We start from the raw sequence: 26,316 nt of genomic DNA on the forward strand, positions 1-26,316 counted from the left end.
TTAAGCCTTATGGGAATGGCCACTCATCTCCTGGCCTTACTCCCGAGTCGTCCTTTTTGCTTGAGCTGCTCTTGCCTTCTGGCAGCTCTTTGCATGCATGCACTAGGAACAGGCTCCTCCTGTTCCTCTGCCTCACTACTGTCGGCCTCTGGAGGCTCCGGAGTCTGGGCATCACTCCCCGATGGCCCTGGCCCCATCTCTGCCTCCGACGCAGAGCCCTCATCCGGGCCTTCCCCAGCCTCCAGGACTGCTGCCAGGTCCACAGGCTGCTAGCGGACCACAACCTGTCCCCTGTACCAGCTGTCCCAAATCATTGTGGCTTGGCGGCCCAGCTGAGGAGGGGGAGAGGGGAACCGAGCCGTACAAGTGGTGGACCGGCACTCGCATGAGTGAAGCTGTGTATCCGCTGCACACCGGTCTGCCCTCACGTGAACAGAACTGCACCTGCACACCGGGCCGCTTCCCACGTGGCCCAGTTCCGAATAGGCCACGGACCTCTGCGTTATACAAAGAAAGATAGGGATGTATATTTTGTATGTGATGTAACATTCAACCCACAAAGCACATAAACACTACATAAACATAAACGCAAACACCACTTTCCAAGTTTTACTACTGTCGCCGGGGTCTTTCAAAACGCTCCCGCTGGAATCTCTTGCAATGTCTTCTTCATGTTGTAACGTTTGAGAAGATTCTAAAAATGGCTGACTTTTAATTTTAGGGGTGATTACGTGAATGCTTTGGCCCATTATGAAAAAGGCATCACGGGCAACAATAAGGTAATACACTCTTGGTGATGGCTTCAGGGTGGGATATTCACATGTCTAACTATATTAACTTTATGGTTTAAGATCTCAAATAATTTAAAAATTGATTGTGCCGTGGAGATGTTAGAAAAGCTTCTGGCCTTTGACCTGTGAATATTAAAGCAAACCATGTTAGATATTTGCAAGTGAATAAAACCTTATGATTTCCGGATTTTTTTTAACATAAACACCATTGTCTAATCATTTGTCAAAGAAAATTAGTTGGTTCTTAGCTAGATTCAATTATGTTTTGTATCACTATTTTTACAAATAGTGATTTTTAGAATAAGTATTTTTGTTGAGACCTCTTTCTGTGAGAAACAAAATAATCTTTCTTTAGAAGGTGTATTTCAGAATGGGTATTATTTACATGCAGTGTGAACAAATGTACTTGAACCAATACATTTTTGTAGGCGAAGTAGAATATATAATTCTGAATGAAGGAAGTGCTAATGGTTAATGCAGTTGAGCCCAGTGGTTCTCTTGTTAAGCGAGACAGTTGTTAAGTGAATTTTGCCCCATTTTATGACCTTTCTCACCACAGTTATTAAGTGAATCCTTGCAATTGTTAAGCTAGTAAGTTGTAAGTCGAGAGGACTACCTGTATGGCTCTATATCTAACAGGACTTTTTTTTAATGGAGCATTTTTTGCTTGGTTGCAATTTTTACGTCTTTCTCTTGATTGTCAGTTCCAAGAACATGATGAGGCCTGCCTGGCCGGAGTCGCGCAGATGGCGATTCGTATGGGAGATATTCGGCGCGGCGTTAACCAGGCCATTAAACATCCTAGCCGAACGTTAAAAAAAGACTGCGGAGCTATTCTGGAGAGTATGAAGGTAAGTTAATATACAGTACTACAACTATTCCTGGTGTAACATTTCCGTTCGCTAAGCGAGACAGTTTGTTAGGTGAATTTTGACCCAGTTTACGCCTTTGGTTACCATAGTTGTTAAGCGAATCACAGCAGTGCTTAAGCCAGTAATATGGTTGTTAAAGGAATCTGGCTTCCCCATTGACTTGGCTTGTCAGAAGTTCACAAAAAGGGATCACGTAACATCTCCCCCCCCCCCCCCAGGACACTGCAACCGTCATAAATATGAGCCAATTGCCAAGCGGCCAAATTTTGATCACGTGACGACAGAGATGCTGCAGTGGTCGTGAGAAAAACAGTCAAAAGTCACTTTTTTTCAGTGCTGTTGCAACTCCAAATGGTCACTAAATGAATTTCAAAGTGGAGCATTACCTGTAGACCAGAGGTGGGAAACTATAGCGCCTTTATGACTTGTGGACTTCAACTCCCAGAATTCCTGAGCGAGCCAACATGGAAACTTGGCCCTTTTATGACTTGTGGACTTCAACTCCCAGAATTCATGGCTGCTTCAAAGATTCTGGGAGTTGAAGTCCACAAGTGTTAAAAGGACCATAGTTCCCCACTCCAGCTGTAGACCAAGAAAATGTTCACAAAATAAATTATGCTAAGCTGAAAATCTGTATTATTTTTTTTTTATACCTTAGCAATTTTCAGAAGCTGCCCAGCTTTATGAAAAAGGACAATATTTCGACAAGGCAGCTTCAGTCTACATACGATGCAAAAACTGGTAAGTGTTATTATGTAATTGCAGATAGAAAGTCGGGACGGTTTTGCTGACTTTCTGGATTATCAAACTGCCATATCCTTTCTATTATTATTTGCCTTTCAGACCAGGAATACTTTATAATATTCTAATTTTCTTGTGTCGTGCAATTCATTTGCAGCAAATTTACAGGCTCAGAAATTGGAATTAGGGGTATTGGCGCACTCTACTTGATTTCATTTTTATTTTATTTATTTTTATCCCAGAAGTTCTGGAGAGGTTCAAGATATAAAACTGGAATAATGTCTGTCATTGTGTCCTGACCCAGACTGGGGCTTTACTATTCATATTTATTTATTTGTTGCTCAGTTGCTCAGTTAACTATTGTTATCTGGGTGATGCATAACAAAATAAATGTCTCTAGAGTAGCATTGATTTTGAAAATAGGCATTTCGTAACTGTCTAAAAACTTATAATAAATAGCTCTTGATGTGAGGCACCCTTGCTCCATGGCATTATTGCGTCAAGACACACAATTATGCTAACTGTTTTCTCCAATTTTAAAACCCCATTGAAATAAGTTCTTGGAGTAATGTCTCATTCAGGTAGTCCTTGAGTTATGACCAGAATTGAGCCCAAAATATCTGCTGCTAAGTGAGATATTTGTTAAGTGAATTTTGCCCCATTTTACGACCTTTCCCGCCATAGTTGTTAAGTGAACCATTGTAGTTGTTAAATTATTAAAACAGTTTTTAAGGGAATCTGGCTTCCCCCATTGACTTTGCTCGTCAGAAGGTCGCAAAAGGAGACCACAGGACACTGCAACCGTCATAAATACAAGTCAGTTGCCAAGTGGCCAAATTTTGATCACGTGACCACAGAACTGCTGCAACAGTTGAAAGTTTGAAAAAAGTCACTTTTTTTGTCACTTCGAAATTGTAAGTCAAGGACAACCTGTATCTAAACAAGAAGTCACATTCCTTTCACCGTCACCTTTAAAGTTTTGAGACTTTTGTATTTTTTTCGTACTTTGTATCCTAAACTAATAAAATTGTTACAAACATTAAAAAAAATATCAAGTTTTGAGACTCGTAATGTAAATTATCTTTATTCTTGATCCAATGGAATGAGTAGAACCGAACTAAACCGAGAAATGTGCCTACTTAATTCCACTTATAAAATATAATTTATTCCTGTTGTTTTAGGGCCAAAGTTGGTGAGCTGCTTCAGCATGTCTCTTCGCCAAAAATACACCTTCAATACGCCAAAGCAAAGGAAGCAGATGGCAGGTACATTTTCCTAGATTTAATGTTCCAATATGTTTGCTACACCAGCAGTCATGAGGTCTAGCTGCGCTCAGCGGGATTAAATGTTCAGCCACAACTGTTGTGCCTCGTCCGCTTTCCCCGCAGCCGGGCCCATCTTATCTGCTTCCGAACGCTGAGGAATGTCCTAGCATGCCTCCAGCCCCCAGCCCTGGCTCCATGCCCAGGCAAACGGAGCAACTAGACCCCTCCCCCACAGCATGTGAGCCTGAGGAAGGTCAATTACCAACAGCTGCAGACTGGAGTGACCCTCGCTTCAGGAGAATTGATAGGCGGCGGCGACAGAAGGAAGGGAGGGGCAGGCCTGGATAAGTGCTGAGTCATGGAGCCACACCCCATGGCCTATATAAAGGATCTGCTTTCTGGCATTCTCTGAGTCAGGCAAAGTCTACCTTATCTTGCTGAAGTCACTTTCTGGTCTCCTGCCTGCCTTGAGAACTTTGCTAGGACTTTGGCAGAGCTGCAGAGACACGCCTGATTCGGATTTCCCTGACCCGGCCGTCAGCGGAGGAGTGGGACACGACAACAACATCCGCAGGTTTTTACTGCTTTTAGACGAACAATGAGCGCCACGTTGTGGTTGAAATTCTGCCTGCCTTGGGCACAAATGCAGCAACACAACACAAATAAAGGTTTTTCCTTCTATGCCACCCTGCTCCAAGGGGGACGGACGATCACTTTTTCAGTTTGACAAATGGGGCTTGTTTCGCACCCTGGCCTTCCTGGATTTCCAAGGACACTGCTGTAAATAGGAAGGTATTTTTCTCCTGTGTTGGGCCTCGCCCGCCCCCCTCTCCGCAGCCGGGCCCCTCCCATCTCCTGCTATCTCAGCCAGAGACTGATAGTGAAGACGAATGGCCTAGCATGCCTCCAGCCCCCAGCCCTGGCACCATGCCCGGAGAGACTGAGCAAACAAACCTCCCTCCTATAGCATGTGAGCATGATGAGCAGGAAGCCAGCCACGAGCTAGAATTTCCGGCAGCAGATCAGGAGGATGGGAAATCACAGTGGACGGATCCCCACTTCCGGAGAATGGAGAGGCAACGTCAGCAAAAGGAAGGGAGGGGCAGGCCTGGATAAATGCTGAGTCATGGAGCCACACCCCATGGCCTATATAAAGGACCTGATTTTGGCATTCCTTGAGTCAAGCAAAGTCTCATCTGGTTGCTGAAGTCACACCTTGGATTCCTGCCTGCCCTGAGGACTCTGACAGGAATTTGGCAAAGCTGCAGAGGCTTCGTGGCCACGCTTGATACAGACTTCCCAGACCCGGCCGTCAGAGAAGGAGTGGGACATGACACTAAGCCTGTAGCATTCCAGAAGGGAAATTTAATGGCATTTTAACAAAATCTGATGAGATCTTTCAAATCAGCTGACCGCGTGTTCGTTGCTTGCTTCTGCCCTGGGAGACATGCCAAGAAGAAACACTGTTGAATAATATTTCCGTGGAAAAAAAACCAGAAGGAAGTGTCAAAAAATATCTGATTACCAGAGGGGTGGTAAAAAAAATTAGTGTTCTGAACCATAGTTGGAAATTTAACAATCGTGTTTGGATGTGACTTACAAAGGGCAAGCAAAAGAGGAGTTTGGAGGCTTTAACTTTTGATTAATTATGTCTGTATCTTAAACCAGTCAGCTTCATTAACCAAGGTTCATGATGTTTTGTCAGATGTAGGTGATAGAACAAACTACTTCATCCAAAACAAATGTTTTTTTATTATTATTACTGCACTGAGAGGTCCTTGGTGCTCTCTGAACTTGGCTGTTTTCTTTCAGACAATTCATTAACCAAAATAGCAATGATGATATTACCTCGTTAGGGTAATGAAACATCTGCCAAAAAAAGTGACCAAACTCAGAGAGTACCAAGTACGCCTCATTCCAACCTTGAGCTGCAAATATTCTCCTTTCGTATTGTTGGACTCTTTGATGTTGAGAAACTGGTGGTAAATTTGTAAAGCCCAGTTAAGGCTTATTCATGTTCCATTAGACCTTAATTTGCTTTCTGAAGGGCTGCAAAATAGCACCCAATAAGGTTTGTCAGTAGCTTCCATCACATGAATGGAATGATTATCAATGAATGCAAGTTATTGGATATGACATAGCTACTAAATATAAATAAAAGAGTTTTCTTTTATTTCCGTTAACCAATACAATGAACTACATGGTTATTGGCAGCCCTACCAGGTAGACAAACAAGGGAACAAAACATAAGCAAAATCTACTTTATTGTAAAGCTACATTAACAGAATTTTGCAGGTCTATAACTATAGTTCTCACAGTTCTTAGCATCCCTTCGCCCCCGTCTCCCAAGGCCATTGCCACGTGCCGTGGCAATTATTTAATGACCATACTTTTACACATGTAATTTAAAATTAGCTTTAAAATTCCCATGCCGAAATTGAACTAATGCCGGAATGATTTGTCCTTCTAGATACAAAGAAGCTGTTTTGGCCTACGAAAACGCCAAGCAGTGGGACAATGTGATCCGGTTGTATTTGGATCACCTGAACGATCCAGAAAAAGCTGTGAGCATCGTCCGGGAAACCCAGTCTCTTGAAGGAGCCAAGATGGTAGCCAGGTAATCGAGTGATAATTTGGTTATTATTTTATGATCTCTGAAATCATTTATTTATTTATTTGTTTGATTTTTATACCGCCCTTCTCCCGAAGGACTCAGGGCGGTGTACAGGCAAGATAAAACATACAATGTACAAATTAAATGAGTGCATTCTTTAATAATTTAATAGAGAAATGAATGATTTAGTAGATTTAGGAATACAACCAAATTAAATGTGTGGAGATACATTACACTGACTTGAATACATGAATGAATGGATGGATAGATGGATGGATGGATGGATGGATGGATGGATGAATAAATGAATGTCTATGGAGATTTTCAGTCATCCAGGTCATGGTTGTCCCAAAGGTGCTTTTTCAGGAGGCAGCTGGACTTTCTTGGGTTTTCTTTGAAGACGTTTCACTTCTCATCCAAGAAGCTTCTTCAGTTCAGCTCGAGAAATTTTTTCATTGGGAGACTGGAAGGAAAGAAGGAAGGAAGGAATAATGTGCTCTCCTTTCCCTACATTATATTCCCAGGGAGTTAAGATGGAGTCAGTTTGAGTTTCTAACGTTGTCTTCAACTCTCATGCTTAAAATATCTTCTGATAAATGTCACTACATGGTTTCTGTAAAGTCATCACTGGTTTTCAGAAAAGGCCCGACATATTTATTTCCTAATTTCATTGCAGGAATAATTTTCAGGATTAATTGAATCTCACCAAGTATGTGTCTTGTGTGAGTTGAGTGTCCAAAAGTCAAATTAGTGGCTGTGATCACAAAATCGAAGTCCTACTTTTTTGGACCTCTTAGTGCTTTTCAAAAAGGAGCGGGACTTTGATCGCATAATCACTGCTACCTTTCTGACTTTTTTAACATAACAGATGTCCCTGGAAAGATGGTTCAACTGTCTGGTTTACAAAACACAGAGCCCTGTTTATTTAGAACAACCAACACATTCACAGCTGGTACCAACTTAGCTTTCAGCATCATTTTTCATGCTGGGCAAGATGCTGCCATATTTGTGCACGTGATGCTTTAAGGGAAGGCAACCTAAGTTCTTACTTAAGCACAGTCCAATGGCATATTCTTTCCCCCCTCTGTTGAGAAATATATCTGGTATAATTGAACTTACGATTGCCACTTACACAGCTAAAAAGCTGTGTAAAAAGCAGCTGGCTTTGCTGCTAATTGTTTTGTGAGTTCTTGCTGTTAGCATACTTTGGAAACAGGAGTATTCCTCTAGGTTGTTTTTTTTAATAGAGCGATAATTTACAAGGTATGTATGTCTTAAAATTGTGGAGACCTGGACAGCCTCTGAAGGTGTTACACCGATTTAATAATGATAATAAAAATGATAGTTTTGGGAATGAGAAAACTCTTCTCTGGCAGTTATTTTTGTATTCAAAGTTTGCACATTCCCATTTTGATTTGTTACCTTGACTGCTTGGGAACATAAAGCTTTGGGATTCTGTTCACTTTTCCTTTTTTAAAACATAGCAAAGCCTTCATTCTTTTTAGATTCTTTCTGCAGCTGGGAGATTACGAGTCTGCCATCCAGTTTTTAGTGATGTCCAAGTGTAACAACGAAGCTTTCGTCCTGGCTCAGCAGCACAATAAGATGGAGCTCTACGCTGATATCATCAGTGAGTATTGCAGCCTAATAGAATTCTACCCAGCAGGTAGAAGAAGCAAGAGGAGCAAATGTATTTATTGGTCAACTTGAGTTGCTGCCCATCTTGCCGTGGGGGCTACTCCAGGCGGCTTACAACAGATTGCAACACAGGCACAAGATTAGAGAGATTGAGAGGGCTGACAACATTTGCGGGATGACACCTGTCATGTTGGCGTCGTCCCAGTCTGTTGCAGATTCTGCTGGTTCGAAGTTTTTAGCAGTAAATTAGCTTTTAACTTGACTGCAATGCATGAGGCTGTTGCTGTTGAAAATTTAGCGGATACCCTTTTAAATGCAGGCAAATGTAATGATGTGTGACGTTTTGTTAGGAAGCACAGTACAACTTACTCCTCCTCAAGTGTTTTCATTCAATTATTTTTATTTTATTTATTTATTTATTTATTTGTCACAACAGTATATATAAGCATAAGCATGAAATAACTATATGATATATAAGCATATATATGAGTATGAGTATGTAATAACTATATTAATTGGATATATCGAAAGGAAACAATAGAATAGAATAGAATAGAATAGAATAGAATAGAATAGAATAGAATAGAATAGAATAGAATAGAATAGAATTTTTATTGGCCAAGTGTGATTGGACACACAAGGAATTTGTCTTGGTGCATATGCTCTCAGTGTACATAAAAGAAAAGATACCTTCATCAAGGTACAACATTTACAGCACAATTGATGGTCAATATATCAATAGGACAGGAACGGTAGGCACGCTTGTGCTCTTATGCACGCCCCTTACAGACCTCTTAGAAATGGGGTGAGGTCAATAGTAGTTAGTTTTTGGTTAAAGCTTTGGGGATTTTGGGAAGAGACCTCAGAGTCTGGTAGTGCATTCCAGGCGTTAACAACTCTGTTACTGAAGTCATATTTTCTGCAATCAAGATTGGAGCGGTTCAACATTAAGCTTAAATCTATTGTGTGCTCGTTTATTGTTGTGATTGAAGCTGAAGTAGTCTTCAACAGGAAGGACATTTATTTATTTATTTGGTAAATTCTACCCTATTGCAATAGAAATTGTAAAGTTTAGTGGTTCCTTCATTTTTTATTTTTTTTGCAAATTATTTTTTATGAATGATTGGAGACTTCTGTTCATTTTTCCCTGCCTTCCCAAACATTATCAATTTATTTAATTAAACTTAATCAATCCCTTGTGAAAGATCCAAGAGCATATTTTCAGAGTTTAGGAGATGGAATTGGTGCGTGTAAGACATTGCAAGTCTCGCTTGGTGGGTGCTGCTCCGTTCCCAGGAAGAAAAGGACCTGTTCTTTCTGTTTCCCTCCCGTTCCAGGTTCTGAGGAAACCACTAATGACGATTACCAAAGCATCGCCTTATATTTTGAGGGAGAAAAGAAGCATTTTCAGGCTGGCAAATTCTTCCTACTCTGTGGTCAATATTCCAGGGTTAGTACAACTTTAGGAAATCGGATCAAACATTGTTGGATAGATCGTGAGAATTCTGGAAGATGATGCCTCAGTATCTCTTTCTGTGTTTTGAGGGGAATTGGGTGGGATTCTCTTTGCACGTAGCGCTAGGAAAAACTTTAGCAATAGCAATAGAAATAGTCTTTGGGCTTATATACCGCTTCATCGTGCTTTACAGCCCACTCTAAGCGGATTACAGAGTCAGCCTCTTGCCCCCAGCAATCTGGGTCCTTATTTTGCCGACTTTGGAAGGAGGGAAGGCTGAGTCAATCTTTGAGCCGGTCAGGATCAAACTGCTGACAGTGGGTGGGCAGAATTAGCCTTCAAAACTGCACTCCAACCACTGTGCCACTAGGGCTCTTTAATTCTTGTTTTGTCATTAATTCTCTTTAATTCTCGTTTTATCCTTAATAATTCCTGTTTTGTCTTTCTGAGCCTGCCCAGAAAATCCATCAGACACGGGTGGAGAGAGTTAGCTATCTCAAGGTGGCAGCTTTCAGTCCGCTAAATAAAAACAGGAACCAGTAGACAACTTCCTTCTTTAGCTGTATAGATAGTGTTCGACTTATAACCATTCATTTAGTGACCGTTTAAAGTTACAACAGCACTGAAAAAAGTGAGTTATGACTGTTCTTTCACACTTACGACAGTTGCACCAGGTAGACCAGCAAAGTCTATGAAGAAGCGAGATTCACTTAACAACCATGTAACTAACATAACAACTGCAGTGCTTCGCTGAACCGCTGTGGCAAGCAAGGTCGTAAAATGGTGCAAAAGTCACTTAAGTGTCTTGCTTAGCAGGGGACATTTTGGGCTCAATTGTGGTCATTCGTTGAGGACTACCTGTATCTCAGATCTCATCCCTTCCTTCACTCTTAGACATACCTGTCTTATAAACGAATCACTTCAGCAACGCCGTAAATATGTTGCCAAGTGATTGGATTGGACTTTGATGCAGATTTTAAGAAGGAGAGTTGATACGATGAAATTTGAAGTTTCATCAAAAGTCTGTTTCTTTCTACATGTTAAATAAAATAATAGATGGTTAACAGAGGAATTTGAAGATTAGTGTAATGTTTGGGCTAACCTGTTGACCTTATTTGTGTGTGTGTGTGTGTGGGTGTGTGTGTGTGTGTACGCGCACACGCACACATTGATCTTGGATCGATTTGATTATCAAATCCTTCACCTGGAATATTTTTTTTGATTGATTTAGTATTTTTCTTAAACTGGGGTGGAAAAGCTGCTTACTATGCAAAGGGGAGGAGAATTTATCAGTTTTTCTTATTTTTTTTCCTCAGCATACAGCCAACGTGAATTTTAAGGTTACATTTACAGCCTATTTGCATCATTTTTCTCTCTTTCTTGTACACATTATTTTCTCTGTTGTTTTTCTGTTTTGCATTTTCTTGTTTATAAAGGAAAACAGATAGATAGATAGATAGATAGATAGATAGATAGATAGATAGATAGATAGATAGATAGATAGATAGATATTCTGTTTCTTCTAGTAGAAAACTTAATACGTGAGATTCTAATATCTTGTTTTTATTATCGTTAATTTAATTATGAAATAAAATTAATTTTTTATAGAAAGTCTAATTTTCTATAAAAACATCACTGATTGCATGAAGTGAAGATGGGGGAAATGAATTATTAGCCATTTCATGGTGTGTGGTTTTATTTTTTCTTTCAGGCGCTGAAGCACTTTCTGAAAAGTCCAAACACAGATGATAATATGGCCATAGACATGGCAATCGAGACGGTAAGATAATGTCATTTGGGAAGAAAAAAAATGCATCTGACCTTTTTTTTTTTTTTTTAAACCAAAATTCAATGCCACCGCTACAGTAACATTTAACGTAACGTAAAGTTATATTTTACACCACTTTTTCAGTTTATGTCTTTCAGGAGAAAGTCCTTCGGGAGAAGGGCGGTCTAGAAATCTAATAAAATAAATAAAATCTAAATAAATCTAATAAATGTCCTACTCTCGATACAGAACCGAAATTTATACCGGTTATTTTCAATATTTTCAATACCCTCCTGATGAATCATTTGTAAAAAGTCCGCAGTGGCTGGCTTTATAAAACTTGACTTTCCATGATGTCTCCCTACCTTTGTGAAGTTGTTCCAGTTACTTGTTTTCGCAACAGGTGGGCCAAGCGAAGGACGAAACCCTTACCGACCAGCTGATCAATTACCTTATGGGTGAGAACGATGGTATACCAAAGGTACGGATTTCCAGGCAGAATTCGTAATCCTATTTTCCAACCCGTTATCTGTAGCACGTTTAATTTTTTTCAAACTGCTTGACTGGCGAGCAAACTCATTTCAACATTTGAACCCTAGAGCACCAGAAGGCCTGGGCCTGCATGCCAAAATACAACACCGGGAAAATTAGCATAGGATGAGCCATCGTGTACAGTGCATTTCCTATATATATATGAATATTTGGAATGACTGTACTTTTATTCATTTTAAATTCTGATTGGTCATCGTTTTGTTCACAGTGGTCTATGTCAGCAGTCACCAACTGGTGGTCTGTGGACCACTGGTGGTCTGTGAGAAAATTTTGGTCGTCCGCAGAAAAATTATTTGCATTTTTTTATATTGCACAAAATCAGGGGTCCTCAAACTATGGCCCCTGGGTCGGATACATACAATGACCGCTTGTGTTACTGCAGAGACTATGGGTATGCCTACCCAGTCATGTGACCACCTAGCCACGCCCACCAGCCGGTCATTAAGCAAATCATATTAGTGGTCCATGGGATTTAAAATTATGAATTTAGTGGTTCCTGAGGTCCGAAAGGTTGGTGACCCCTGGTCTATGGAGCTCTCTAGGTAAATGTTGATATTAAGAGCAAAGACAATAATTTTTAACACAACTAAGGATGACTTCAGCCTGTTTTGTCTGGCTGGGAGAGTTCTGGAGTTGAAGTCCATGGGTCTTAAAGCTGTCATGGTTGGGTACCTCTCATCTAAAGACTGAACTGTGGCTTTTTCTTATATACCGTACAGAAATGCAGATAGTCCTCGACTTACAGCCGCTCATTTAGAGACCGTTCAAAGTTACAACGGCATTGAAAAAAAGGGACTTATGACCGTTTTTCATAGATACGACCTTTGAAGTATCCCCATGATCACGTGATCATAATTCAGATGCTTGGAAACTGGTTCGTTTTTATGACGGTTGCAGTGTCCCCGGGTCACGTGATCCCCTTTTGTGACCCTCTGACAAGCAAAGTCAGCGGGGAAATCAGATTCACTTAATAACCGTGTGACTAAGTCAACAACTGCAGTGATTCAGTTAACAACTGGGGCAAGAAAAGTCGTAAAACGGGGCAGAACTTATTTAACAACAGAAAGTTTGGGCTCAATTGTGATCGTTAAGTCGAGGACTGCCTGCAACATTGAATTTGGTTTAAATTATGACACGATCCACAAATTGCAGAGTCCTCCCAGTGCAGTAAACGGGCCTGCCAGTAATTTGAAACAAATAACTTTTTAAAGGTTGCATTGTGTTATCTTATTTAATCTGAGTCATTGTATCTTTTTATTTTTTTTTCTACCAATTGTTTTGTTTTCTTACCCAAACCTCATTTTGTTTTTCCAATTGCTTTACTGTAACTTCTGTAGTCAGTTTCTGTGAGTATTTTTATTTTAATTATTATAAACCATGATAGTTGTTATTATGTGTTTACCCTCATTTGACACAAATGGTAGGCAGAGATCTGAATCCAAAGCCTGATGCTTTTTAAAGAGGCTTTATTAAGCTGGAACTGGGCTATTGTCAGTAGTTTTCATAGCAATATTTATTTAGATCACAGTTAGTTCAGTTAGCTGTACTGATTAAGGGAGGTGAACTTAACAGAAATACCCAAGAACCAATGCTTAGCCAAACAGTTTAGTTCAGTTTATTTTATTATTATTATTATTTTAATTTGCATTTATATCCCGTCCTTCTCCGAAGACTCAGGGCGGTTTACACTGTGTTAAGCAATAGTCTTCATCCATTTGTATATTATATACAAAGTCAATTTATTGCCCCCAACAATCTGGGTCCTCATTTTACCTACCTTATAAAGGATGGAAGGCTGAGTCAACCTTGGGCCTGGTGGGACTAGAACCTGCAGTAATTGCAAGCAGCTGCTGTTAATAACAGACTGCATTAGTCTGTTGAGCCACCAGAGGCTTGATTATTGATTAGCCCATAGGCCATATCAAAATAGAGAATTCCAAGTACAAATTATTAATGAAACCCTATAAAAACAATTTAAAATGAAATAATTTGATATATTGATAAATAGAATAAAATTATATTTCAGCATCCCCCCTCTATAATCTACCCCAATCAGTCCCACATATGCCAATCGCAGCCGAACCATTTTACTCAAGGACTGTGCCGTATTAAAAGTTCTTTCCAAATTCTGGTTGCAATATAAGGCATGTCGTTTTATAGATTAACATGTGGTTCCCAATGAGTCATTCGTTTAATATATGAGCCAAGCTACCTGCCTGTCACCTCTTACACAAACAACAATCAAATTGTACGTGAGCCAAGTCTTCTATCTCTGCCACTCCGCAAATCCATTTTACGGTCTAGAATGGCATCTCCCAGATCTGACCAAAGAGGGATCAAAACATTCTTTGAAACGGTCTCAGAAAACTTCTGTAACAGAGTTGTTAATGCTTGGAACTCATTACCTGACTCCATAGTCTCTACTCAAAATCCCAAAAGCTTCAACCAAAAACTGTCTACTATTGACCTCACCCCATTCCTAAGAGGACTATAAGGGGCGTGCATAAGAGCACAAAAGTGCCTACTGTTCCTGTCCTATTGTTCCCTTCATTATATCCAATTAATATAGCTGATGCATATTCTTTACTTATATATATATAAAACCCGAACAACCAAAGAAAATATATATATATATTTTCTGAGGTTTTCGCGGGTGTTTGTATGTAGGTCTTTGGTTATTCGGGTTTTCTCCCGCGTAAAATTGGAAGTGTCTTGGTGACGTTTCGACGAAGTCTCATTTGTCATCTTCAGGCTTCAGCGTGCTCCCAGAAGCACGAAGCTGAAGCCTGAAGATGACGAATGAGACTTCGTCGAAACGTCGCCAAGACACTTCCAATTTAATTTATGACAATGTTTGTGTATACTGTTGTGACAAAATGAAATAAAAAAACAAAAAAACGAAAGATACTATTTGGAAGCATCACAGGGATATAAGGAAAAGGAGACGTAGAACACAATCCGACTTGCAGGATTCTGTTACAGCTCTAAATTAAATAGGGAACTCTATCCTTGTGAAGTAGGACCACAAAAACGTTTAGATCAAATATTCAAATAAGACTATAAAATGAGAGCAGACTTGACTCTTCCAGCACGGATGACGTTACCTAGTTTGGTAATGAAACGTCTGCAAGAAAACCATCAAGCCCAGAGAACACCAAGGACCCCTCAAATATTTTTTTTTTGTCATTTATGATGTTTACTTTCTGGCAGATTGCAAAACTGCCTGTCAAAACCGCATGGCTGCCCTATGCTCATATTGTATAGCCATCCATGGTAACTTAAAAGCTAACTGCCTCATTAAAAACGTCGTACGGCACCATTGCTCGCGGTGCACTTAGCCAGAACAAATGCAAGCAGTTGATTGTACAAAGCCTTCCTAAAAACCCAGCCGGCGATAGCTGGAACTTGGCATACTCTGAGATGCAACTTCTCTTTTTGTTCTAACGAAGGAAGCCAAATATCTCTTTCGACTCTACATGGCATTAAAGCAATACCGGGAAGCTGCTCGGACAGCGATCATCATCGCTCGAGAAGAACAGTGCGCAGGTATGGCCCTTTGGGTGGTTCATTTCTGGACAGCAAATCTGACCAAAACGACACAGGAAGTCACGTGTGAAAGCAGAGATACTGGAACATTGTATTTCCACCACTTAAAATGCGTTAAAGGCAGACTTTATTTTTCAGTATTTCCTCGCCCGTTTATTACGAGTGTTGACCGTGTTTTCCCTTGCTTTTATTCAAGGAATCCAACCTCGGCAACGTAATACCTGTGGACTTCAACGCCCAGAATTCCTCAGACAGCATGGCTGGCTGGGGAATTCTGGGAATTGAAGTCCCACAGGTCTTAAAAGTTGCCAAGACTCGAAACTCCTGGCTCAAAGAGGTGTAACCTACATTTTGTATGGCAGCATTGCTCTGGATTAAACCAAATAGTTAGTTTAACCTCATAAATGCCCAGCAGGTCTCATTTGGAGAGTAACATAACTAGAAAATGAATCTTTTTTTTTTTGACTATTAAATTTTCGCATACTGTGGGCATTCCACAAACCATTAAATTTAAGCCAATTTCGCCTTTTTGTTGCTGGAATGTAATGTTTTATATTCAAGCCCCCACCTCAAGTGAATTTGTGGATAAGGCATTATGTCTGTAATGTCTTTGACGAATCAGTAACTAAATGTTAATATTTAGCTTGATCTGATAGTGTTTGAGAAGAGCCTAACTATTTTACTGAAATGTAATTGCTGTTTTGGTTTTCTTTTTCTCTTTTTTGGTTTTGGTTTTCTTTTAAAAAGGGCATTATCGAAAAGCCCACGATGTTCTCTTCAGTATGTATTTAGAATTGAAAGTACAGAAAATTAAAATACCCTCTGAGATGGCTACAAACCTGATGATTCTACACAGTTACATTTTAGTAAAGGTAACTATTTTTATTATGTATCTATTCATAGAGAAAGATGAAATCCAAACCAGTGAAATTTAATGCAAACGTAATGTGGCTATTTCTCATACTTTATGACCATTGCAGCATTCCCCATGGTCACATGATCAGAATTCAGTGGCTTGGCAACTGGCATGTACTTATGACCGTTGCAGTTTCCTGGGATCATGTTGTCCCCTTTTGCGACCTCCTGACAAGCAAATTCACTTTACAACCTAGTTACCAACTTAACAGTTGCATTGATACACTTCACAACTCAACAAATCCTTTACCGATCACCTGCTTTTTCCTTGTTTACTCTGATGGCTCCTAAATATTACGAATAATGCCTAACTCACATGTATGTTTCAGATTCATGTTAAACTTGGAGACCACATGAAAGGAGCACGTATGCTCATTCGTGTTGCTAACAATATCAGCAAGTTTCCATCTCGTAAGTGTTATCCAAACCAGAAATCTGTGCCCTTTGAGGGATTCAGGGATATTTTCTTCTTCTTGATTGAAGAATTGAGCATTGCAGCTTTTGTGTTAATTGTTGTGTTAAACTACTAAATACTATTCCTATTCTGTCATACTCGTTTAATTTCCTTTGTAACGGGATCGATATCGTCTAAATCTCCTCTCTGATTTTAATTTATTTTGGAAGGGTAACAATTTACAACATAGGTAGAAGGGATTTTTTCCCCAAGTTATCTAGACTTTGCTATAAATAAAAATTTAATTGTTGCCTAAATCATGTAAGGTTGCTAAATAGGGCTCACATCAATAAATCAATTGTTCCAATATGCATTATTTATATACCTGTCTTAAATATCGTTGCTATAGTGTTGTCTCTTTGACTATCATCTTTAGATGTTCTTCAAATCCTGGGAGATTAAATTCTATCAGCAGCAACTCTGTGAAATCCAGACAGTTTTGACTACCAGTTGACAATGAGCAGCTAAAGTAAAAGTTCTTTGCAGGATGAGGTCTGTCGTTTTCCTTTCAGATATTGTTCCCATCCTGACCTCAACGGTAATTGAATGTCACCGAGCAGGACTGAAAAAATCAGCCTTTGCTTTTGCTGCTATGCTGATGAGACCAGAATATCGGAATAAAATTGACTCGAAATACAAAAGGAGAATTGAAACACTCGTTCGGTGAGCTTATGGTTGGTTATTCTGTCTAACCAAGGTTTGGGAATGCATTGATGCATAACTGGGCAATCTTGTCTATGCTGATTTATTCTCTCATCCTGTGAACACAGTTGTCCTCAATTTACGGCCACAGTTGAGCCCAAAATTTCTGTTGCTAAGCAAGACATTTGTTAAGTGATTTTTTTGGCCCCACGTTACGACCTTTCTTGTCACGGTTGTTAAGTGAATCATGGCTGTTGCCCCAAAGGTGCTTTTTTAGAGAGGCAAAACGGGACTTCCTTGTGTTTCCTTTGAAGACGTTTTGCTTCTCGTTCAAGAAGCTTCTTCAACTCTGATTGAATGGTAGGGAATTCCTGGGTCGTAGATCAGTTGGATGAAGGCAGTGGCAAATTAGCAGAAAAACGCCATGAACACGTATCACCAAGTCAAGTGCACCTTGAGGTCTACTGTATCTTATACAGTAGACCTCAAGGTGAGATTTCTCCCAGATCAATCAACAGAGCATTGATGTTACCCCACATTCCTATATGGGCTTATTGAGTCTGGAAAGAAATTAGCTAGTTTTGTTTTAGCTAGCAATGAATGGAGCAAGGAGATAACTCTTCCCGACAATTAACAGCAATAGCACTTAGACTTACATAGCGCTTCACAGTGTTTTACAGCCGTCTCTAAGCAGTTTACAGAATTAGCCTCTTGCCCACAACAATCTGGGTCCTCATTTTACTGACCTCGGAAGGATGGAAGGCTGAGTCAACCTTGAGCCGGTCATGATCGAACTCATGGCAGTGGGCAGAGTCAGCCAGTAATCCTGAATTCTAACAACTGTACTACCACGGGAGGGAGGGAGGGAGGAAGGAGGAAAAGGAAGGAAGGAAGGAAGGAAGGAAGGGCGATAGCACTTATATACCGCTTCACAGTGCTTTACAGCCTTCTCTAAGCGGTTTACAGAGTCAGCATCTTGCTACCAACAGTCTGGGTCTTCATTTTACCGACCTCGGAAGGATGAAAGACTGAGTCAACCTTCAGCCGGTCAGAATCGAACTGCTGGCAGCTGGCAGTCAGCAGAATTGGCTGCCGTCCTGCATTCTAACCAATGTGCCACCGTAACTCTAATCAAATTGAAAATAGATGGGAGGGTCAAGAGCCTTTAATGAAAATTCTTGCAATGTGAGCAGAACCACCCGTGACTTCCCAGAGCGCAAAATATAATTTTTAGGCAAGGAAAGCACCCGAGAAGTAAAAAAAAATTAAAAAATGGATCCGTTCTTAATGAGCTTCTTATTTTGCTATCAGGCGGCCGGACACCTCCGAAGGCGAAGGGGAAGAACCAACCACGCCGTGCCCCTATTGTGAATTCATGCTCCCCGAATGCGAACTCCTGTGCCCAGGCTGCAAGAACAACCTGCCCTATTGCATTGCCACGGTGAGTACCTGACGAGCAACTCACAGGAAGGACTCGCCTTCTCCATCTTTCCGCTCCTGAAGCTGAGCCTCCGAGGGCAAAACTCCTCTTTGCATTTGGAATCTGAGCTTTGCGATACAGAATCTGTATCCAAAAAAAAAAAAGCATCAGGGTCTCATCGAAATAGACAGGCAGTTCTCAACATACAACCCCAGTCGGAGCCCAGAATTTCGGTGGCCGAGGGAGACATTTGTCAAGTGAGTTTTGGCCCCGTTTTACGATTTTTCTCGCTACATTTGTCAAGTGAATCGCTGCCATTGTTAAATCGGTAACCTGGTAGTTAAGGGAATCCGGCTTCGCCCGTTGGCTTTGCTTGACAGAAGGTCACAAAAGGGGATCGTGTGAACCCCGGAGATACTGCAGCCACCGTAAATATGAGCCAGTTTGCAAGCATACAGATGTAAACCACGTGACGATGCGGATGCTGCAGTGTGGAAAAACCATTGTAAGTCACCTTTTCCAGTGCTGTTGTAACTTTGAAGGGTCACTAAATGAACTGTTTGTTGTAAGTCGAGGACTGCCTGTAATTACTTCCAAGTAAGATTGCTACTTACAGTAGTGGCCAAAATTGTGGAAACCTTTCAGGAAAAGTGTGTTTTCTAAAACTTGCTAATAACACCACTTTTTTTTTTTTGAGTAGTACCATAAAATTATATATCAGTGGAAAGATAATTTAATCAAGAATGTAATGCAATAAGTTTTATGAAGGATTTGCTATTAGAATAGCAGTTACAGTAGAAAGAAGAAAAGTGAAACACGTAGAAAAAATAAGATATACAAAAATTATCACCATAGAAAAAATGAGATATACAAAACTTATCACCATGTCAGTTAATAGTTGGGTAACCTTTAGCATGAATGACGGCCTTACAACTTCTTCCCATGGAGTAAACCAAGTCTTTTCTGCAGCTGTTCTAATGTGAAACCAAGATTGAATGGTGGCTTCTATTAACTGGGTTTTATTGCTGAGTCGGTTCTGACTACCAAGTTTCTTGAGTCGGCTCCATAGATTTTCCATTGGGTGAAGGTCTGGGCTATTCCCAGGCCATTCCAGCAGTGCAATAGGATTATCTTGAAACTCCTCCCCCCCCTCAAAAAAAAATTGGTGTTATTAGCCATCAAACCTCAAAAATAGACTTTTCCCAAAAGGTTTCCACAATTTTGGTCACTACTGTAACTGTGGTCCTTTTTCCACTGAAGCCTGACGTGTCTCCCCTACCTTGCAATTCTTCCAGGGACGACATATGTCCAGAGAAGACTGGACTCTGTGCCCCCACTGCGAGTTCCCGGCGCTCTATTCAGAATTCAAAAAGTAAGTTGTAATCTTTTGCATTCTCCGATTACTTACATGCCAAGAACGTTTTCTGTTTTTTTTGTTGCAACCTGCCACAAAATTCAGATTTTTTCCAAGTCGAAATTAATCCCGCTTATTTCGTCTGGCTGCTGACCCTCTGCAGTTCTCATTTTCACATACTTTTTATCGCTTTCATCTTCCTAAATCATTTATTTCCGCCAACAGCTGCCACAGAAAAGTTTGTTGCTATGTTTGTCTTTGCAGAATCATAACCAATTTTTGCCAGAAGTTCCATTATAAAGCCGTCCTATTGATTGACTGATCTGACAGCGTACCTATCTGTGTTGGAGATTTTATTTATGAAGTGATGTTTGATTAGGCTCACGTAATAAATTGATTCCCGGTTAGGAAATATCTATTTGCACAGGCAAATAACCATGTAGTCTTCTTACTTTTTGCTGAATATTATTTTCCTTGAGTATCTGAGATAACATCTGCTTTGCTACCAGCAGAGATGATACTTTTAGAAATGTTGTACGTTGACAGATAAATTTAAACAGGAAAAAACTTCCCTCCCTGACACTTCCTGCCTCCATTTAAAGATGTTGAAATGTGCAAAGCCTTTGCTATGTTTTTCACAAATGGCATAAAAATCAGAAATAAACCTAGAGTTTGCTTTGTGCATGTCTGTATATATACACTAGTGGTGAAATCTAAATTTTTTTACTACTGGTTCTGTGGGGGTGGCTTGGTGGGGGTGGCAGGGGAAGGATACTGCAAAATCTCCATTCCCACCCCACTCTGGGGCCAGCCAGAGGTGGTGTTTGCTGGTTCTCCAAATTACTCAAAATTTCCGCTACCGGTTCTCTGAATTGCTCAAAATTTCCGCTACTGGTTCTCCAGAACCTGCTGGATTTCACCCGATATACACATATATACGCACAGAGATTGTCCGATTTTATCTGTGAATCTGTCAGGACCTTTTTAATGTTCTAATGTTAGACCCTACATCAACTTTACCAAAATATGTCAAATTAGTGACTACAGTATATAATATTCTCCTCCTATTTGACATTCTCCCAGTCCTCTATTTGGAAAATGTCTAGTTTGCTGAAAAACATGGACATAATGAAATGTTATGGGACACCTAGCCTCTGGTTATTGTGACTAAAAATAATAAAATTGTAGACTTGCACTCCGCCAATTTTATGCCTTTGTACCAACTGCTTGGAGAAATAGAAAACAGGCACTGAAATGAATCCGTTGATGGGGGAGGCAGAGCAAACCCAAAGACGCCAACACAGTTCTGGGCTGCATAAACAGAGGGATAGAATCAAGATCACGTGAAGTGTTAGTACCACTTTATAATGCCTTGGTAAGGCCACACTTGGAATATTGCATCCAGTTTTGATCACCACGATGTAAAAAAGATTCTGAGACTCTAGAAAGAGTGCAGAGAAGAGCAACAAAGATGATTAGGGGACTGGAGGCTAAAACATATGAAGAACGGTTGCAGGAACTGGGTATGTCTAGTTTAATGAAAAGAAGGACTACGGGAGACAGGATAGCAGTGTTCCAATATCTCAGGGGTTTCCACAAAGAAGAGGGAGTCGGGCTGTTCTCCAAAGCACCTGAGGGTAGAACAAGAAGCAATGGGTGGAAACTGATCAAAGAAAGAAGCAACTTAGAACTAAGGAGAAATTTCCTGACAGTTAGAATAATTAATAAGTGGAACGACTTGCCTGTAGAAGTTGTGAATGCTCCAACACTGGAAATTTTTAAGAAAATGTTGGATAACCATCTGACTGAGATGGTGTAGGGTTTCCTGCCTGGGCAGGGGGTTGGACTAGAAGGCCTCCAAGGTCCCTTCCAACTCTGTTGTTATGTTATGATGCTCTGCAACCTGCATAGATGATGCTCATTGTGGGAGGTAGTGAAAGTTATCTTCTTTCAATAGTTTGTTGCAGAGCGAAGGCGCATGCCCCATGTGTTCGGAAAAAGTCGATGCCACCAACCTAAGCAGAACAGCCGATTGCACACCCTACCTCAAGCCTGAAGTGGAGCAATAATTTTAATCAAGTTAAGTGGCTCAAATCTTCGTTTTCATGTTTAGAACTCAGAATATTAAAGAACGTTCATTTGTTTGTAACTAAAACAGTAACTGGCCTATTCTCTCGTCTGCGTTCATCTCCTACGCGAACCCCCCCCCCAACTTTTTTGCTTCTTCCATGCATCGAAGCTTCTTCAGTTTGCTTTCCACGATGCATTGTGTATGTGGAAGGATGCGGATCGGGTGTGCTGGGCCCTCTTCCACAATACCGTTGATTCTGCCCACTGATTTTTCTCTGCTTGACGTCTGCAAAGTGTGCACTCTCCACTCTGCAAGGATGCGCCGTACAGTTGAAGAATGAGCAGACAGCTCCTCTTTGATCGTTACCGAGCTGCGGTGGCGCAGTGATTAGAGTGCAGTACTGCAGGCTACTTCTGCTGATCACTGGCTGCCAGCAGTTTGGCGGATCGATTCTCACTGGCTCAAGGTTGACTTAGCCTTCCGTCCTTCCGAGGTGGGTAAAATGAGGAGCCAGATTGTTGGGGGGCAAGAGGCTGACTCTAAACAGCTTAGAGAGGGTTGTAAAAGCACTGTGAAGCGGTATAAAAGTCTAAGTGCTATTGCCCTTCTTTCCTTCCTAGTGGTTAGACTGCAGTATTGCAGGCAAACTCTGCTGACTATCAGCAGTTCGATCCTGACTGGCTCAAGGTTGACTCAGCCTTCCATCCTTCCGAGGTCGGTAAAATGAGGACCTACTGTAGATTGTTGGGGGCAATATGCTGACTCTCTAAAACTGCTTACAGAGGGCTGGAAAGCACTGTGAAGCGGTATATAAGTCTTAAGTGCTATTGCTAGTCCTTCCTTCCCATTCTAAGTGCTCTTGTAATTGCTGTCCCTGTGTTCTAAATTGAAGCAGTCCGAGTTCAATAAACCAGGCGGGTCCTTAGCGAAACAGTGCCACTCTAGACGCCACACAAGTTACTTCAAGTAAGTGACGAGGAATACAGGTAGCCCTCAACTTGTGACCACATTGGAGCCCCAAATTTCTGTTCTTCAGCGAGAGATTTGTTCAGTGAGTTTTGCCCCATTTTACCACCCTTCTTGCCGTGGTTGTTAAGTGAATCACTACAGTGGATAAGTTTGGAAGGCGGGTTGTTAAATGAATCCGGCTTCCCCCATTGACTCTGCTTGCCAGAAGGTTGCCGAATTCGGTCAATATGTGGAAGCGACCGCTAGAGAGATCAGCTTCCAAGCAGATATAAGTGAGACCAGTTCCATTTAACGTGCAGCGCATTTTAAAAAAATAAAAATAAAATCTGGTTAAAAATGGTTTAAACTGGTTAAAAATATGAAACTAGTTTTATTGCAACTTTTACACGGTGCTGCACTTTCATATACAAAAATGAATAACTGATTAGGGGGTTGTTCATATATACATGGGTAGCAACATAATGAGCGTTTCTAAAAAAAATAGAGGAGCTTTGTGAAAGGAAGCACTAGCAGCTTAGACTCTTTTTCTCCCAGAGAGCCTCTTTCTGTATTTACAGGAAACAATATAAATTCTGTTTGCCCCTTTTTCTGCAAAAAAAGGGATATCTATATATATATATATATTTGCCGTTTAGTTTGCCCAACCATTTACTGTGCCCACAGTCCATCAGTATAAGCTGGCATAGACAATTTATTTAGCTTTTTTTCTTTGATTTTCCTTTCTTCCTTTCTTCCTTCCTTTCTGCTTTTGGTGGCTTGGCAGGTTTGGTCTTTTTCTGTCAAAAAAAAGATACATTTTTAAAAAAAAAAATGCAAACTGAATCACAGCGCCTGTAGCTAACTCACCAATTTCCTTTTTGGTTGCAAACTCTTCCAGATATTTACTAAAAAACACACACAAAAGGACACCCTTTCGTGGATACGCCTTAACTTTTTCAAACAACTAAGCAAATCACAGGGCACGGAAGTAATGTGCAAGCAAAATATAAGGGGGGGAAGACAACAACAACAAAAAAGGGGGTACCTTAATCATTGCATCGCTTTCCAGGCTCCCTTCCTCAGTCTCGGCGTCGTTCGATTCCAGTTCTTCACTCCCGTCTGCATCCACTGAGCCGACTCGTTTCGACTTCGGCGCAATTTGCAGGGAGTACGGCGTAAGGTGTGCAACTTTATTGTAGGCGCGCGTGAACGCCGATTTAACCTGTTGAGACCAAACCAATGAAGGCTTTTTAAGCATAAGATCCCATTTTTGGTTCAGCAATTATTGCATTTACACCGACTTCTCGTTCAGTAACTACCTCACAGTTAGCGGCCATGCAACGGGAATAAATTCATTTCCTGACTAATGTCCACAATCGTGAGCATATGTTTTTGCATACTGGAGTGAGAGTAATACTGATGTAGAGGGTGAGGGGACTTTTATCTAAATGAGACAGGAGCAACCACACATTTTATATATACATACATACATACATACATACATTTATATGTTTTCGTAGGTTTTCACGGGTATATGTATGCAGGTTTTGGTATGTTCAGGTCTTTTCCCGTGTAAGATTGGAAGTATTTAGGCAACGTTTCGATGAGATCTCTCTCATCATCTTCAGGCTTTAGCTTTGTTCTTATGTTCTTTGCTCACATAAGAACAAACCCAAAGCCTAAAGATGATGAGTGAGATCTCATCGAAACGTTGCCTAAATACTTCCAATCTTACACGGGAAAAGACCCGAACATACCAAAACCTGCGCACACACACACATATATATATCCATGTTCAATGGATCTATGGGAAACTCTGTACTATCTTGCAAATCATCTGAAATTTCTCCGTGGAAAAGTTTGTTAGTGCCAGGTGTACGCTGACAAAATACGACCTTTTCAACCTCTGCCAGTAACATGCAAATGAAAGAGAATGGCACAAATTTTCCATCCTGAACTCCCCCTCACATGAAGTAAAGGAGTCTAAAGTTTAAAATCTTCCACAAAGGACACAAGCTGATGGAACTCCTGAGATTATCTCCTAAAGTATGGGAAAATATGGGGGTTAATACATTGGAAGCAGAGTGCCTAGCCTGGTGTTTTCTGGAGTGGGGGGAAGCTGAATTTTTCAGACAGGATGCAGAAAAGAAATCTCATCAAAAGAGAATCAGAATGTCAAGTCAAAACATAAACATTTCCAAGACCCTCAATCAGCACCTCTCATAATATGGCTGTGCTATACAGCCAAAAAAATACCCCCAAAATCTAACCAGTTTCACCTTTTATGGTTGCTTACCTGCAAGAGCCACCTCACCTGAATACTACATCAAAGAATCGCCATTTAACACCCACCTAGTTCCACTACCAAAACAGCTGGTTGGAGAATCAATGAAACCCACATTCTGACCTGCTTAGACCCCTGGGTGTCAAACACAAGGCCCGCGGGCCAGATCCTGCCCGCGATATCAGATCCGCCCCACAGGGCTCTCCTAGAAAATTTAAGGGGCTGGTCAAAATTGCTACGGTCTGGTCTACCCAATGCGACCAGGAAACATATGCCAGTAGTTCAGGAAGTGGTATCAAGCTGGCCACACCCACCCAAACAGCCACACCCGGCAGCTCCCCCCCCCCCCCCCACCCTGACGTCAACCACAGCCGTTATATGAAATTGAGTATGATACCCCTGGCTTAAAACGAAACAAGTTCAGCATTCCCTTTTACAAGCAGGTATTTGTAGATGCAACACATTCTAAGTGTCAGAAAGATCACTTTCTTCTGCATCCTTGGCAATTAATCACGATTGTCAATTTGCCATGATTGCCTGAGTTTCAGAGTGTGTGTGTGTGTGTTTAATGGACTGTATCCCTTGGGAGCTGGATATGTATTTTGAAGTCGATTACTGGTCTTTCTCAAAGCTCCTCTTTCAAGAACTCAGCATGGACAGGCAGGAATAACTGATCACGTGCCTTGGGATCCAATTTGGAAAACACGCTGGGCTTCCCTGCCCAGCAGGTGACCTCCATGAGGTTTTCGACATCTTCCTTCAACAAACAGTAAGAATCCATGAAGGCGACAGCGTCCTGGACTCCTTCCGAGCCTTGGCTGGCCAACGGTCTCGCCACTGCATCGCGCAGATAGGACAGGTAGTCCAGATTCACGTCTCTCTTACCCGCGTGCGTTCTGTGGGGAGGGAGAGGAATAGATTTTAGCCAGAAGCTGGAATGGGCCCAGACTTGGCTGTTAGCGCCGTCCGACTCCCAATTCTGGAG

General features: G+C 41.0%; 2 protein-coding genes across 4 annotated transcripts in view; one reads left to right on the forward strand and one right to left on the reverse strand.

Moving 5' to 3' along the window:
* WDR19 (WD repeat domain 19) overlaps positions 1 to 23,272 on the forward strand; it is a 47,240-nt gene extending 23,968 nt beyond the window's left edge. For both annotated transcript variants that reach the window (XM_058192543.1, XM_058192542.1), the window contains 16 exons: positions 722 to 779; positions 1,496 to 1,642; positions 2,322 to 2,404; positions 3,586 to 3,669; positions 6,140 to 6,286; positions 7,789 to 7,913; positions 9,259 to 9,371; positions 11,089 to 11,157; positions 11,549 to 11,626; positions 15,147 to 15,243; positions 15,991 to 16,115; positions 16,488 to 16,569; positions 17,125 to 17,275; positions 18,566 to 18,695; positions 19,970 to 20,046; positions 21,986 to 23,272. In XM_058192543.1, coding sequence (XP_058048526.1) covers positions 722 to 779; positions 1,496 to 1,642; positions 2,322 to 2,404; positions 3,586 to 3,669; positions 6,140 to 6,286; positions 7,789 to 7,913; positions 9,259 to 9,371; positions 11,089 to 11,157; positions 11,549 to 11,626; positions 15,147 to 15,243; positions 15,991 to 16,115; positions 16,488 to 16,569; positions 17,125 to 17,275; positions 18,566 to 18,695; positions 19,970 to 20,046; positions 21,986 to 22,097 — 1,678 coding nt within the window. In that variant the 3' untranslated portion in view covers positions 22,098 to 23,272. The remainder of the gene's footprint in view (positions 1 to 721; positions 780 to 1,495; positions 1,643 to 2,321; positions 2,405 to 3,585; positions 3,670 to 6,139; positions 6,287 to 7,788; positions 7,914 to 9,258; positions 9,372 to 11,088; positions 11,158 to 11,548; positions 11,627 to 15,146; positions 15,244 to 15,990; positions 16,116 to 16,487; positions 16,570 to 17,124; positions 17,276 to 18,565; positions 18,696 to 19,969; positions 20,047 to 21,985) is intronic.
* A 136-nt stretch (positions 23,273 to 23,408) lies between these two features.
* RFC1 (replication factor C subunit 1) overlaps positions 23,409 to 26,316 on the reverse strand; it is a 50,694-nt gene continuing 47,786 nt past the window's right edge. For both annotated transcript variants that reach the window (XM_058192541.1, XM_058192540.1), the window contains 3 exons: positions 26,014 to 26,227; positions 24,093 to 24,269; positions 23,409 to 23,844 (listed from right to left, as the gene is read on the reverse strand). In XM_058192541.1, coding sequence (XP_058048524.1) covers positions 23,764 to 23,844; positions 24,093 to 24,269; positions 26,014 to 26,227 — 472 coding nt within the window. In that variant the 3' untranslated portion in view covers positions 23,409 to 23,763. The remainder of the gene's footprint in view (positions 23,845 to 24,092; positions 24,270 to 26,013; positions 26,228 to 26,316) is intronic.

Source organism: Ahaetulla prasina, chromosome 8 (assembly GCF_028640845.1).
Source record: "Ahaetulla prasina isolate Xishuangbanna chromosome 8, ASM2864084v1, whole genome shotgun sequence".
Lineage (NCBI taxonomy): Eukaryota > Metazoa > Chordata > Lepidosauria > Squamata > Colubridae > Ahaetulla > Ahaetulla prasina.